This window comes from Eriocheir sinensis, chromosome 30 (genome assembly GCF_024679095.1).
Source record: "Eriocheir sinensis breed Jianghai 21 chromosome 30, ASM2467909v1, whole genome shotgun sequence".
In the NCBI taxonomy this organism is placed as follows: Eukaryota; Metazoa; Arthropoda; class Malacostraca; order Decapoda; family Varunidae; genus Eriocheir; species Eriocheir sinensis.
Window position 1 is genome coordinate 13,995,571 of NC_066538.1, and position 13,465 is coordinate 14,009,035.

General features: G+C 44.8%; 1 protein-coding gene across 4 annotated transcripts in view; it reads right to left on the reverse strand.

Moving 5' to 3' along the window:
- Positions 1 to 10,051: 10,051 nt before the first annotated feature.
- Positions 10,052 to 13,465, reverse strand: part of LOC127005602 (adapter molecule Crk-like) — a 49,963-nt gene continuing 46,549 nt past the window's right edge. For all 4 annotated transcript variants that reach the window (XM_050874556.1, XM_050874557.1, XM_050874555.1 and 1 more), the window contains one exon: positions 10,052 to 12,592. In XM_050874556.1, the coding sequence (XP_050730513.1) occupies positions 12,371 to 12,592 (222 nt within the window). In that variant the 3' untranslated portion in view covers positions 10,052 to 12,370. The remainder of the gene's footprint in view (positions 12,593 to 13,465) is intronic.

Sequence of the window (13,465 nt, forward strand, 5' to 3'; positions counted from 1 at the left end):
TGAGTAAACAAATGCCGAGGCGAATGAACTCCGTCACGGCTTGGCTTATGTTCGGAGGTGATTTTGACCCTCTGTATTTTTTTACCTCGGGACGTACCACACACCATCAAAAGCAGAAAAGCATGCAGATTTAGAGTCTGTGCATCACTTTTATAAAAAGTGATGCGACGAAAACCAGCTGAGTACTAAGGAGTTGAAGGGAAATAAGTGCAAGAAAATGTTTGTTCCATAGTTCACTTAACTCTGATTATCGTATGTGTAATTTTACATTATGGTTACAATTTTATGCTAGTGTGATGCAGAATCTTCTCAGGAAGATGATGGTGGTCTCAGGTTTTCGCAATAAAATAATGTTGGGGTCAGGAAACAGGGTGGGAGTGAAGTGTGTGAAGTCGTTGGTTTGGGCAGACAACGAGGATGGGGCGGGGCCTAGCGTGAAGGCAATAGAAGTTGCCAACGAGTGATTTCCTCCCGCCTGTATGACGATACCTTCTCTATACTTGCCTTGCCCGACCCGACCCTCACTGCTCCTGGTGCTGCAGGACCGTCGAGGAGACCATTGAGCACCTCCTGCTGCTGCACTGCCCCGCCTCCACTCCCAGCCAATGCCGCCACAACACCAACTCCGCTCCTTGGATGTGGCCACCTTGGACCTGGCGGCAGCAGGCGTCCACCCCTCACGGCAGGAAGCAGCGGCTACCCGCCCCACCTGCGCCTTCCTCAGGAAGACGGGGCAGCTGACGCGCCTGTGAGGCCCTCACGGGACGACTAGTCGCCGCTGCGGTCCATAACAACAACAACACTACCTAGCAGCCCCCTAGAACACCCGAGAAGAAGACGAAGGCTCCACACTCACAGGCCAGCGCTTGGGACCTGCTGGCCAGCGACACCCTCAGCCCCAACACTGCCAGGACAACACTTCCACCACCGCTGCCGGGAAGTCCACTTCCTCTACACCGGCCTCACATGAGCCAGCACTGGGGACCTGCTGGCCAGCGACACCCTCAGCCTCAACATTGCCAGGACAACGGTAAAGATTCGTATTAGGTCCGTGCCAGTATCTCATAATCTACTTTATGAAACATCACTAGCTCTTCATATATCTTTTCTACAAACCTTCAACAGTCATGGAAACGCTTTGAAAATCCAATTCAAGGACTTTTTTTTTACTCTTGAAAATAGGGGATAATGTTTACGAAAGCGCGTCGCCTCCTCTGGTGCTGGCCGCGGCGACGCTGCAGCCGCCGCAGCCGTAAAATAGCTCGCAGAGGGTTTAGGGTCGGGGGCATATTTAAACTACTCCAACCAAACTTTACGACCTACTAGATCCAGGGGGGCGTAGCCCGCCCTGGACCCCCCCCCCCCCCCCACATGTATATGTGACTTATTTCAGCGAGGAGGTATTTCTCGCAACACCGGCTGCAGCGCCGCCGCGGCCAGCACCAGAGGAGGCGACGCGCTTTCGTAAACACTATCCCTTATTTTCAAGAGTAAAAAAAAAGCCCTTGAATTGGATTTTCAAAGCGTTTCCATGACTGTTGAAGGTTTGTAGAAAAGATATATGAAGAGATAGTGATGTTTCATAAGGTAGGTAATGAAATACTGGCACGGACCTAAAACGAATCTTAACCAGGACAACACTTCCACCACCGCTGCTGGGAAGTCCGCTTCCTCTACACCGGCCTCACATGAGCCAGCGCTGGGGACCTGCTGGCCGGCAACACCCTCATCCCCAACACTACCTTCCAAGCCCTCAAGTGTACACAGACCTTCCTGTATAAGTCCAGTCAGCCTGACAGGATCCCCACCCTGATGCCAGAACGACATGCTAACAACAGCCTCCAGCATTTAACACTGAGAGGGCTCAGGAGGCCGTGGTCCCACAGCCTAACTGGCCTCCTGAAACACTCCAGAAGAAGATAAAGTAGCATGAGCACCCTGGACAAGCAGGAGCAGACTGCTGCAGGGGGCAGGAGGGTCAGTGGTTAGCAGATGAAGCAGCTTGCTGCTGGCGACTCCAGTAAAAGAGGAGAGAGGAAGTTTTTGTGTCTGGAGTGTGAAAAAGAATTCTCCTCAAGAGGAGGCCTCAGATATCACACCCTTACACACACTGCTGTGAAGAACTATGAATGTAAGGGATGTGGGAAAAAATTAATCTTTAAGAGTCACTCTAATACACACACCCTGACACACACTGGTGTAAAGAACTATGAGTGTAAGGAATGTGGGAAACAATTCATCCAGAAGAGTCACCTTAATACACACACTCTGACACACACTGGTGTAAAGAACTATGAATGTAAGGAATGTGGGAAAAAATTCAGCCACAAGAGTACACTTGATAGACACACCCTTACCCACACTGGTGTAAAGAACTATGAATGTAAGGAATGTGGGAAAAAAATCATTCAGAAGAGTACCCTTGATACACACTGGTGTAAAGAACTATGAATGTAAGGAATGTGGGAAAAAATTCATCAAGAAGAGTACCCTTGATAAACACACCCTAACACACACTGGTGTGAAGAACTATGAATGTAAGGAATGTGGGAAAAAATTCAGCCAGAAGTGTCACCTTGATACACACACCCTTACACATAGTGGTGTGAAGAACTATGAATGTAAGGATTGTGGGAAAAAAATCAGTCGGAAGAGTGACCTTGATAGACACACCCTTACACACATTGGTGTAAAGAACTATGAATGTAAGGAATGTGGGAATAAATTCAGCCGGAAGGGTAACCTTGATACACACATCCTTACCCACACTGGTGTAAAGAACTATGAATGCAAGGAATGTGGGAAAAAATTCAGCCAGATGGTTACTCTTGATATACACATCCTTACACACACTGGTGTGAAGAACTATGAATGTAAGGAATGTGGGAGAAAATTCAACCAGAAGGTTACCCTTGCTAGACACACCCTTACACACATTGGTGTGAAGAACTATGAATGTAAGGAATGTGGGAAAAAATTCAGCCTGAAGAGTACTCTTGATACACACACCCTTACACTGGTGTAAAGAAATATGAATGTAAGGAATGTGGGAAAAAATTCACCCGGAAGAGTAACCTTGATAAACACACTTTAACACACACTGGTGTAAAGAACTACGAATGTAAGGAATGTGGGAAAAAATTCATCTGGATGAGTTCCCTTGGTACACACATCCTTACACATACTGGTGGGAAGAGTCATGAGTGTGAAGAGTGCGGGAAGAGGTTCAGTGTGAAGTCGGCATTCAATCAACATGTCTTCAGGCACTATGGCCTTAGAGAGTTCAAGTGTGATGTTTGTGTAAAGCTCTTTAAGACTAAGAAAGACATTGCCAAGCACTTAAAGATCCACTTCAGAAGTGTGTCTGCCTACAGTAGTTATAGTGACCAGGGTGTTAGCAGCAGCTGAGCCAGATAAGGAAAGTGAAGTGAAGGAGAGATTAAAGTGATCTTGTAAGACAAGGAAGAAAGAAGGCTTGCCTGTGAAGTGATAAAAGGAGAGGAGCTGTATCTTTTTTTCTACAATCTTTCTACAATCCCTATCATGCTGAAGTCACTACGCGCTCTGTAACGCTCGGTCCTCGTCACTTACATGCCATATCTTCAGTAACATTACAATCCCAATCACACTTGGGTTACTATGTCTTCTGTAGCAATGCGTACTCTTGTCCCTACGATTGCTTAATCTTTTGTAACATTTATTTCTGTCAATATTAACTTGCTCTGCCCTTTGTAACATTGAGACCAGGTTATGTTAGTCATTTGTTTTATCTTTTTCTGTATGTCGAGACGAGGTTATGGAAGCTAGTCATTTGTTACGTCTATTATTCTTTAGTTTAACACAAGATTACGTTAGCCAGTCATTCATTGCATGTTTTTCTTTACATCAACACAAGGTTATGTTAGCCAGTCATTCATTACATATAGATATGTTTTTCTTTACATCAACACAAGGTTATGTTAGCCAGTCATTCATTACATATGTTTTTCTTTAGTTCAAGACAAGGTTACGTTAGCCAGTCATTCATTACATGCCGGTATGTTTTTCTTTACATCAACACAAGGTTATGTTAGCCAGTCATTCATTACATATGTTTTTCTTTACTTCAGCACAAGGTTACGTAACTAGCCAGTCATTCAATACAGATGTTTTTCTTTAGTTTGAAACAAGGTTATGTTAGCCAGTCATTCATTACATAGTATGTTTTTCTTTTGTTCAAGACAAGGTTACGTTAGCCAGTCATTCGTTACGTAATTTTTTGAACATGGTATTATTACTTATCAAGTTACGTGGGTAGTATGGGTTTCTACTTTCTTTGCATCGAGACAAAAAAACAAGGTTACGTCAGCTACCCCTTCATTACGTCACATGTACATACTACATAGGCATCGTTACGGCAGTTTCGATTTCCCCAGAGTCGTTTAGGATTGTCATGCGTGTCTGTGTACATACGGACGTACATACATATTACGCATATTTGTTTATCTGTATTACTAGGAGAGTAAGACTTTATGTATACTCGCTGTGTTCGACATTAACTGCTTGGTCGGTGGAGAGGAAGTATCGCTGTAGGACTTGTGTTGCGGAGAGGAAGTATTGCTGTAGGACTTGTGTTATGGAGAGGAAGTATTGCTGTAGGACTTGTGTTGTGGAGAGGAAGTATTGCTGTAGGACTTGTGTTGTGGAGAGGAAGTATTGCTGTAGGACTTGTGTTGCGGAGAGGAAGTATTGCTGTAGGACTTGTGTTATGGAGAGGAAGTATTGCTGTAGGACTTGTGTTGTGGAGAGGAAGTATTGCTGTAGGACTTGTGTTGCGGAGAGGAAGTATTGCTGTAGGACTTGCGTTGCGGAGAGGAAGTATTGCTGTAGGACTTGTGTTGCGGAGAGGAAGTATTGCTGTAGGACTTGTGTTGCGGAGAGGAAGTATTGCTGTAGGACTTGTGTTGCGGAGAGGAAGTATTGCTGTTGGACTTGTGTTGCGGAGAGGAAGTATTGCTGTAGGACTTGTGTTACGGAGAGAGAGTATTACCATAGGACTTGTGTTACGGAAGAAAGTATTATTGTTGAGTCGGCTATGGTGAGGTTCTTTTCGGCTTCATATATTACTTGTCGTCTTAAGGAGGTACCGTATGTATATCGTTTAGTCATGTACACCGGGTTTTTCAAGCGTTGTAATAGTATCAAGCTCTGTGGCTGGTGTGGCTTTGCTTCTAATTTTGAGATGGAGTTGTTAGATTTTCAGAGTGAAGTAAAATCATTTACCATTTTCTTATACCAGATTGTTAAAACATGTATTAGTATTCATTAAGCTATGTAGCAAGTTCCGCTTTATCATTCAGTCTTTGGGACGGAGTTATTAGCTAGAAGTGTTGGGTTTCCGGAAAGTCGCCACATTACAAACTCAGTTGTAACGTGTGATATACAAAAATTGACACTGATCGCGTCTTGAAAAACTGGTGAGCAAAGAAAAGTCAGTCACAGTGTTCTTGATGAAGGCTAATATGGCGTTTGAAAAGTCAGGTGCTAATTTCTTTGTTCGCCCCAAAGAAAAACAATCCATTACTCCGTTAGCAACCCAGAAGTCAAGTATTTGTTAATTGTTAAGAGGAATAAAAACATTGAATTGTTTTCCTTCGTTTGTCTGTGGAGAATCAAAACTTTTCCGCCAGACAAACGAATCAGTTAAAGCAGTTGAATCTACACTCGCTAGAAAGGCGAAGGTTGCGAGGAGACTTGATCGAAGTCTATAAATGGATGAAGAGATTTATCATTTAATAAAGGGGATGTCAATAAGATTTTGATAGCAAAAGAGCCAGGTAGGACGCGTAGCAATGGTTTTAAGTTAGACAAATTCAGATTTAACAAAGACATAGGCAAGAGTTGGTTCACCAATAGAGTGGTGGACGAATGGAACAGGCTTGGGGGCCATGTTGTGGGTGCCAATACCGTAGATACATTCAAGAAGAGGTTAGATAAAGCCATGGATGGTGAGGTAAGGTGGGGTTGAGTGTACAGGAGCTGCCTTGTATAGGCCAATCGGTCTCTTGCAGACTCCTTACGTTCTTATGTTAAGTAAGAGTGTTATAAAAATTGCAAGTTTCTCAGAAAGGCCTTTTTTTTAACCCCTTGACTGCGGATTTCCAACCAGAAGACATCACCAAGCTACATGAACGGAACAAAAAGTGGTGTCCACAATGCAAAGAAGAAAAATGTATAGTCCTGCACCCTGGGAGGAGATATCCAGCACACCACTACCAGATGGGAAACACCGCTATCCACCACAGAGGGAAAGAAAGGCTAGGAGTAGTAGTACAACTACTACCACCATTGGGTTAATTATGGTTGTCTGAGGTGTTGTGGAGGATGGGAGGGGCTGGAAGTGTATGGTGGGTGTTGGTTGAAGAATTAAGGTTGGGGTTGTTTGAGGTTGCTGGGAGTTGGTTGGTTGGGGATTGTGCGTATAGGTGGTAGTTGATGGTAGTGATAAGAGTGGTGGTAGTAGTTGATGGTAGTGGTAATGGTAAGGGTAATGGTGGTGGTGGTGGTAGTTGATGGTAGTGATAAGAGTGGTGGTAGTGGTAATGGTGGTGGTGGTAGTTGATGGTAGTGGTAATGGTGGTGGTAGTAGTTGATGGTAGTGGTAATGATGGTGTAGTTGATGGTAGTGGTAATGGTGGTGTAGTTGATGGTAGTGGTAATGGTGGTGGTAGTAGTTGATGGTAGTGGTAATGATGGTGTAGTTGATGGTAGTGGTAATGGTGGTGGTAGTAGTTGATGGTAGTGGTAGTAGTTGATGGTAATGGTAATGGTGGTGGTAGTAGTTGATGGTAGTGGTAGTAGTTGATGGTAGTGGTAGTAGTTGATGGTAGTGGTAATGGTGGTGGTAGTAGTTGATGGTAGTGGTAATGGTGGTGGTAGTAGTTGATGGTAGTGGTAATGGTGGTGGTAGTAGTTGATGGTAGTGGTAGTAGTTGATGGTAGTGGTAATGGTGGTGGTAGTAGTTGATGGTAGTGGTAGTAGTTGATGGTAATGGTAATGGTGGTGGTAGTAGTTGATGGTAGTGGTAATGGTGGTGGTAGTAGTTGATGGTAATGGTGGTAGTAGTAGTAGTTGAGGTAGTGGTAATGGTGGTGGTAGTAGTTGATGGTAATGGTGGTAGTAGTAGTAGTTGAGGTAGTGGTAATGGTGGTAGTAGTTGATGGTAGTGGTAGTAGTTGATGGTAATGGTAATGGTGGTGGTAGTAGTTGATGGTAATGGTAATGGTGGTGGTAGTAGTTGATGGTAGTGGTAGTAGTTGATGGTAGTGGTAGTAGTTGATGGTAATGGTAATGGTGGTGGTAGTAGTTGATGGTAGTAGTAGTTGATGGTAGTGGTAGTAGTTGATGGTAATGGTAATGGTGGTGGTAGTAGTTGATGGTAGTGGTAATGGTGGTGGTAGTAGTTGATGGTAGTGGTAATGGTGGTGGTAGTAGTTGATGGTAGTGGTAATGGTGGTGGTAGTAGTTGATGGTAGTGGTAATGGTGGTGGTAGTAGTTGATGGTAGTGGTAATGGTGGTGGTAGTAGTTGATGGTAGTGGTAATGGTGGTGGTAGTAGTTGATGGTAGTGGTAATGGTGGTGGTAGTAGTTGATGGTAATGGTAATGGTGGTGGTAGTAGTTGATGGTAGTGGTAATGGTGGTGGTAGTAGTTGATGGTAGTGGTAATGGTGGTGGTAGTAGTTGATGGTAGTGGTAATGGTGGTGGTAGTAGTTGATGGTAGTGGTAATGGTGGTGGTAGTAGTTGATGGTAGTGGTAATGGTGGTGGTAGTAGTTGATGGTAGTGGTAATGGTGGTGGTAGTAGTTGATGGTAGTGGTAATGGTGGTGGTAGTAGTTGATGGTAGTGGTAATGGTGGTGGTAGTAGTTGATGGTAATGGTGGTGGTAGTAGTAATGGTGGTGGTAGTAGTTGATGGTAGTGGTAATGGTGGTGGTAGTAGTTGATGGTAGTGGTAATGGTGGTGGTAGTAGTTGATGGTAGTGGTAATGGTGGTGGTAGTAGTTGATGGTAGTGGTAATGGTGGTGGTAGTAGTTGATGGTAGTGGTAATGGTGGTGGTAGTAGTGGTAATGGTGGTGGTAGTAGTTGATGGTAGTGGTAATGGTGGTGGTAGTAGTTGATGGTAGTGGTAATGGTGGTGGTAGTAGTTGATGGTAGTGGTAATGGTGGTGGTAGTAGTTGATGGTAGTGGTAATGGTGGTGGTAGTTGATGGTAGTGGTAATGGTGGTGGTAGTAGTTGATGGTAGTGGTAATGGTGGTGGTAGTAGTTGATGGTAGTGGTAATGGTGGTGGTAGTAGTTGATGGTAGTGGTAATGGTGGTGGTAGTAGTTGATGGTAGTGGTAATGGTGGTGGTAGTAGTTGATGGTAGTGGTAATGGTGGTGGTAGTAGTTGATGGTAGTGGTAATGGTGGTGGTAGTAGTTGATGGTGGTGGTAGTTGATGACAGTGGTAATGGTGGTGGTAGTTGATGATGGAAGTGGTAATGGTGGTGGTAGTTGATGGTAGTGGTAATGGTGGTGGTAGTTGATGACAGTGGTAATGGTGGTGGTAGTTGATGATGGAAGTGGTAATGGTGGTGGTAGTAGTTGATGGTGGTGGTTATAGTAGGGATTTTGGTAGGGATGGTAGTAGTGGTGATGGTGGTGGTGGTGATGATGTTAAGTCTGCGCTCGATAATCTTAAACATATAATTGCATGTCATTACTCGTGTGCAAGATTTGGCACATATTAGAGAACGGTATTTATTTTATTTATTTATTTATTTACTATTTTTTATATAGAGATCAATAACACACTCAAATCAGTTCACAGCGTCAGGAACACAGGATAACATGAGTGTGTCGGTCGCAGTATGCTTCCCTTCTGTACTCACCATTTTATTCCCTTCATTCACTGCTTTGTCTCCTCCTGACAGTGATTTATACTCTCTCAAGGAAGGGACCAAGACACCTCTGGCATTACATTCTTTTGACTGCTCCTGTTTTACTCTCTGGAGCAGCATGTTGGTCTTTCTTTTTCTTCTCTCAGCCCTTGGTCTGCCTCTGCATATAAAAATAATTCACCGCTCTCATCTTACTTTACTCTTATCTTTACTTTTATCTTTTATAGGAGCGGTGAGAGGCGGGCTTTTTTTTTTTTTTTTTTTTTTTTTTTCCCTTGAGCCGTGTCCTCTGATGTAAAAAAAAAAAATAATAATAAATAAAAAAATTCACTCATGGCTTCCCCTCTCGCACTCCCGATCCCATAAATCACCCACCTCACTCCCCCCATGAACAGCCTCAAGTTCCTCCTTTCATACTTTTCATTGTTTATTTCCACATCACAAACAACAGGATGATGAAAGAACATCCTCCAACTTTTCCTGTTCACACATCCATCAATCATCTGCTCAATGTTTAACCGATTCACTTCTCCTTGACAGACAGTGATCAGTCATGCACACACACACACACACACACACACAGCTCTCCATAGTGTAGCAGATAAAAGCTCTTAACTCCCACCTGCCACCTGCCAGGGAGAGTTTCTTGTCTTGCTCAGGCCAAAAAGTTTTTCCGCAGTACCCAAAGATCCATTATTATGTAGCTCCAAGCTCTTTTGGGGAGGGTACTGGCTGGCGATCACAAGTCCGGCACGTGGTCAGGCTGTAGGTGAATGACACACACACACACACACACACCAACTCCTGTTCACACATTCATTCCACTTCTCACACCACCAGTATAATGGATCAATAGTGAATGAATCTTGGAGAGTTGACAAACGAGAGATTAGATGTGTGGAGAGGGAGTGCCAGAACAGTGGGAAGTTGTCAGGAGGGAACAGGGTGTTGGAGATAAAGATGAACAGACAGAATACAACCTCAAATACTTACAGTCAGTATTAGTCATTCATGCAAACACAAGCACTCTAACTACTCCTATTTACACTTACTCTTCTTGCACACCGCACTGCTTTCCTCCACCTCAGTAAACACTTCTCAAGGGCATTAAAGAACAGACATGAACACAATTGTTTGTTTTATTGGCATATGATACATCTGCATACTAAAGAAGACATTACCGTGACATCAAAATACGGTGCGAGAGAACCTTATGTACGTTTGTTTGGCTTGTGTGGTGTGTGCACCTCGCCACCACAGCAAAGGGCTGAGCCAGACAGACAGACAGACTGCCCAGGCACACTTCCACCCCCTCCTCCCCTACACTTGCTACTGTTTTCCATTCTTCACATGACCAGTTCGCTCAAGTCCCCAAGTAGTGCCTTTGTTCCCTCCCCAAGGTGAACGTGACTGATTAACTCTATCCTAAACTAGGCTGTAGTAGTCAAAAGTGGTCAGTTAGCTCAAACTATCCTAGGTTACAATAGTTTAGTTTGATTAGAATGAAATGAATCAAGGCACATTCACCCCAGGGAGGGAAGGACAAGGAAGTGTGGACTTTGCTTGAATACAAATGGAAAATTGGCCTTTGACCATCACAGCTCTAGCAGCACAGCACAGCACATCACAGCTGCCTCTCTTGCTGTCGCCGCTGCCAAGGGAGGGGGGAAGGGGCCACTTGCTCCCACAATGCAATACCAAATTTTTTAGCCTCGTGTGAGGATATTTTGACCTAAAAAAATACATAAAAAGGCAGTTATGTATAGGCTTTTTCATCACTTATTTTTTACAAGAGGCAAATGGGAAAATGTGAATGTATGTAGATTTGTGCAACTGAGCCTATCCATCCCAGGGAGAAGAGGCCGAGGTAGTGGTGGTGTGGTGATGGTCCTCGAGTGCTAAGGTCATCCGGGGTCACAGAATTAAGGGGCAAGGGAGTAGGTGGGTGGGCAGGTGGGAGGGTGGGGGAAGGGGAGGTAGGTGGTCAGTTCTGCCAGGGTTGGAGGCAAGTTTGTGCAGACCTTAATTCTTTTTATTCACAACTCATCACAAACTGCACCGAGAGGAAAGACCCATCTGAGAGCGACTGTTTTTGAAGACCTTTTATTTTGAAGACCTTTTTTTAGTAGTCTCGGTGTTGGTCTCTGTGTGTGCTGAAGGGGTAAAGACTTTATCACAACTCTTCACAGACTGCACGGAGGGTAAAGACTCCTCCGAAAAGTGACTGCTTTGGGGGACAGTTTAGTAGTCTAGGTGGTGGTCTTTGTGCTGAAGAAGATAAAGACTTTTTTCACAACTCATCATCACAAACTGCACAGGGGAATAGACTAACCCCGCCACAGACTGACTGCATGGGAGGAAAGACTAACCTCCAGACTGCACGGGAGGAGAGATATAATGTTCCCTAAGTCTACTGGTCAGCCTTGGGAGGGACGCCACTGAGGACCGCTGTCTCACTAGCCTGCTGGTGACCCTCACTCTGGTGTCACTTCTTATCACTAAATAAATTGTTCTATACATGGGAGAAGGGGAGGGAGACAGGGTAGAGGAGGGAGGGAGGGAGGGCTTCTTGCTATGATGGGAGAAAGTGTCATAACTTGAGAGGGAAGGAAAGAACGTTCGTGAAGTATGAGCATTGTGTTGTGTCTGTATAATAAAATCCATCGCAACAGTTTCCTTTCGCAGTAGAGGGAAAATAATCCATCTAAAACAAGGTACAGTTTCTTATGGTAAAAGTAAGAGAATTTATCAGTGTTTTCAATATACAAAGTGTAGCCAATTAACACCTAATTTGGCTTTGGTTGTCCCCCAGGTGCTGGCGGCTCACTAACGAGGCAATGGCAGGCCAGACAGGTGAGGGGGACAGGTGTGGTCAAGGCAGTAGGTTTGATTCTATGTGTCTTATGTCTTACAAAGTGTAGGAGGTGGCAGGGGTAGGTGGAAGGTTAGCTAGAGGCAGAGTGTTGGCCACAGGTGGTGCTCGGAGGCAGGGGGACAGGGGGGGGGAAGGCAAGGCAAGGCATCTCCAGGTGTGTGCCTCGTTACCTGTACCTGTGGCCTCCAGCTCTGCTCTGAATATGTTATTGCATTTTATTAATCTCACGGATATCCATAAAAACCGCACTGCACAGCCCTCGCTAACACTTGCACAACCTCGCTTTGTGCTGTGGTTAAAATGATAAAAATAATCACCCTTGCTCACTCTCACTCACACTACGCCTAAGAAAATAAAATAATCTAGGGAAGGGGAGGGAAGGCGAGGGGAAGGAGAAAAGGGGGAGTGAATATTTAAACCTTACACAGGGGAGCTGAGGGGGAGAGGAGATGGAGAGCGGATTGGAAGGAAGAGAGAGCAAGGACCTGACTTCGACATGAGAGAAAGGGAGAAGGGAAAGATAAGAAAGTAAGGGGAGAAAGGGAAGGGGAGGGGAGAGGAGCTCAGGCCTAATTAAGTTCTCCATCCACAGAGGAGTTTTCACTGTCTATGAACTCGACGTGGGTGAAGGGAAAGTGGCCGACCTTCCCGTTCAGCTCACCCTCCCACTGGCCGTTGATGTTCATTTTGGTGACCTTGATGACATCGCCGACCTCGAGCCGCAGCGCCGTCTTGTCGTAGGCGTTGGGGACCCGCGCCTGCTTCACCCGAGCATACGCTGGCAGCTTCCTCTGTGGAGCGGCAAGATGGGGTCAGTTTGGGTGAGGTGAGGATGAGGCGCGTTGCATGAGGGAGTTAGTATGATTAGGTAGTAAGGATAGGATGAGGGCATGAGGGTGTGAGAGAGGAGGTGGAGCTAGGGGGGTATGGTACAAGTATAAGTGTGTGTGGTACAGGTGGGGGTGGGGTGGACACTAATATGGTTCAGTGAGTGTGTAGTGGGATGTGATGGGTGTATGCAGGGATTAGAGTCTGTGTGGGGTGTTAAGCTGTTTTCTTTACTGTAAAAAAATATAATGTGTATGGTGTGGCTGGGAAAGGGGTAAATGCATGGGTCAGTGTGTGGAGGAGGGCTGTGTATGTGTGCAGAAGTTAGTGTTAGTGTGTAGTTATGGTGGGCTGCGAGGTACAAGGATATTGTGTGAGGTACTGTAGTCAGTATCACGAAACCTAGTGGGGAAAATCCTTTAGGGACAGACTCACGGACTTGGCATCATTGCTTGGGTGACGGTCTCTGTGCCGCTCATTGGCCTGTTTACTAGATTTAACATGCGGCAAATACCATTTGCCGTGACATAGCATACTATCTCTCGCTCTCTGCTACCTCTTTAAATCAGGACTGTTGGTATCTACCTGTGGTTATTCTTATAATTGCTCTTCCTTATGGCTATTTATTGCCCACAAATAATGGAAATATATTTAAAGATTAATGATACCACGATGAAAGAGAAGAGACGGTTCTTGTCTTAGGCCAATGTTTACATTAAGACTAATATATGAGTTAATGAATAACACTACAGACTGTAGGCTAGCACTCTGCAGTAGTAGGAAAAGTAGGGAAACAAAGTTTAGCTGTAACAGGCCTTAAAAATATCAAGTGGTCG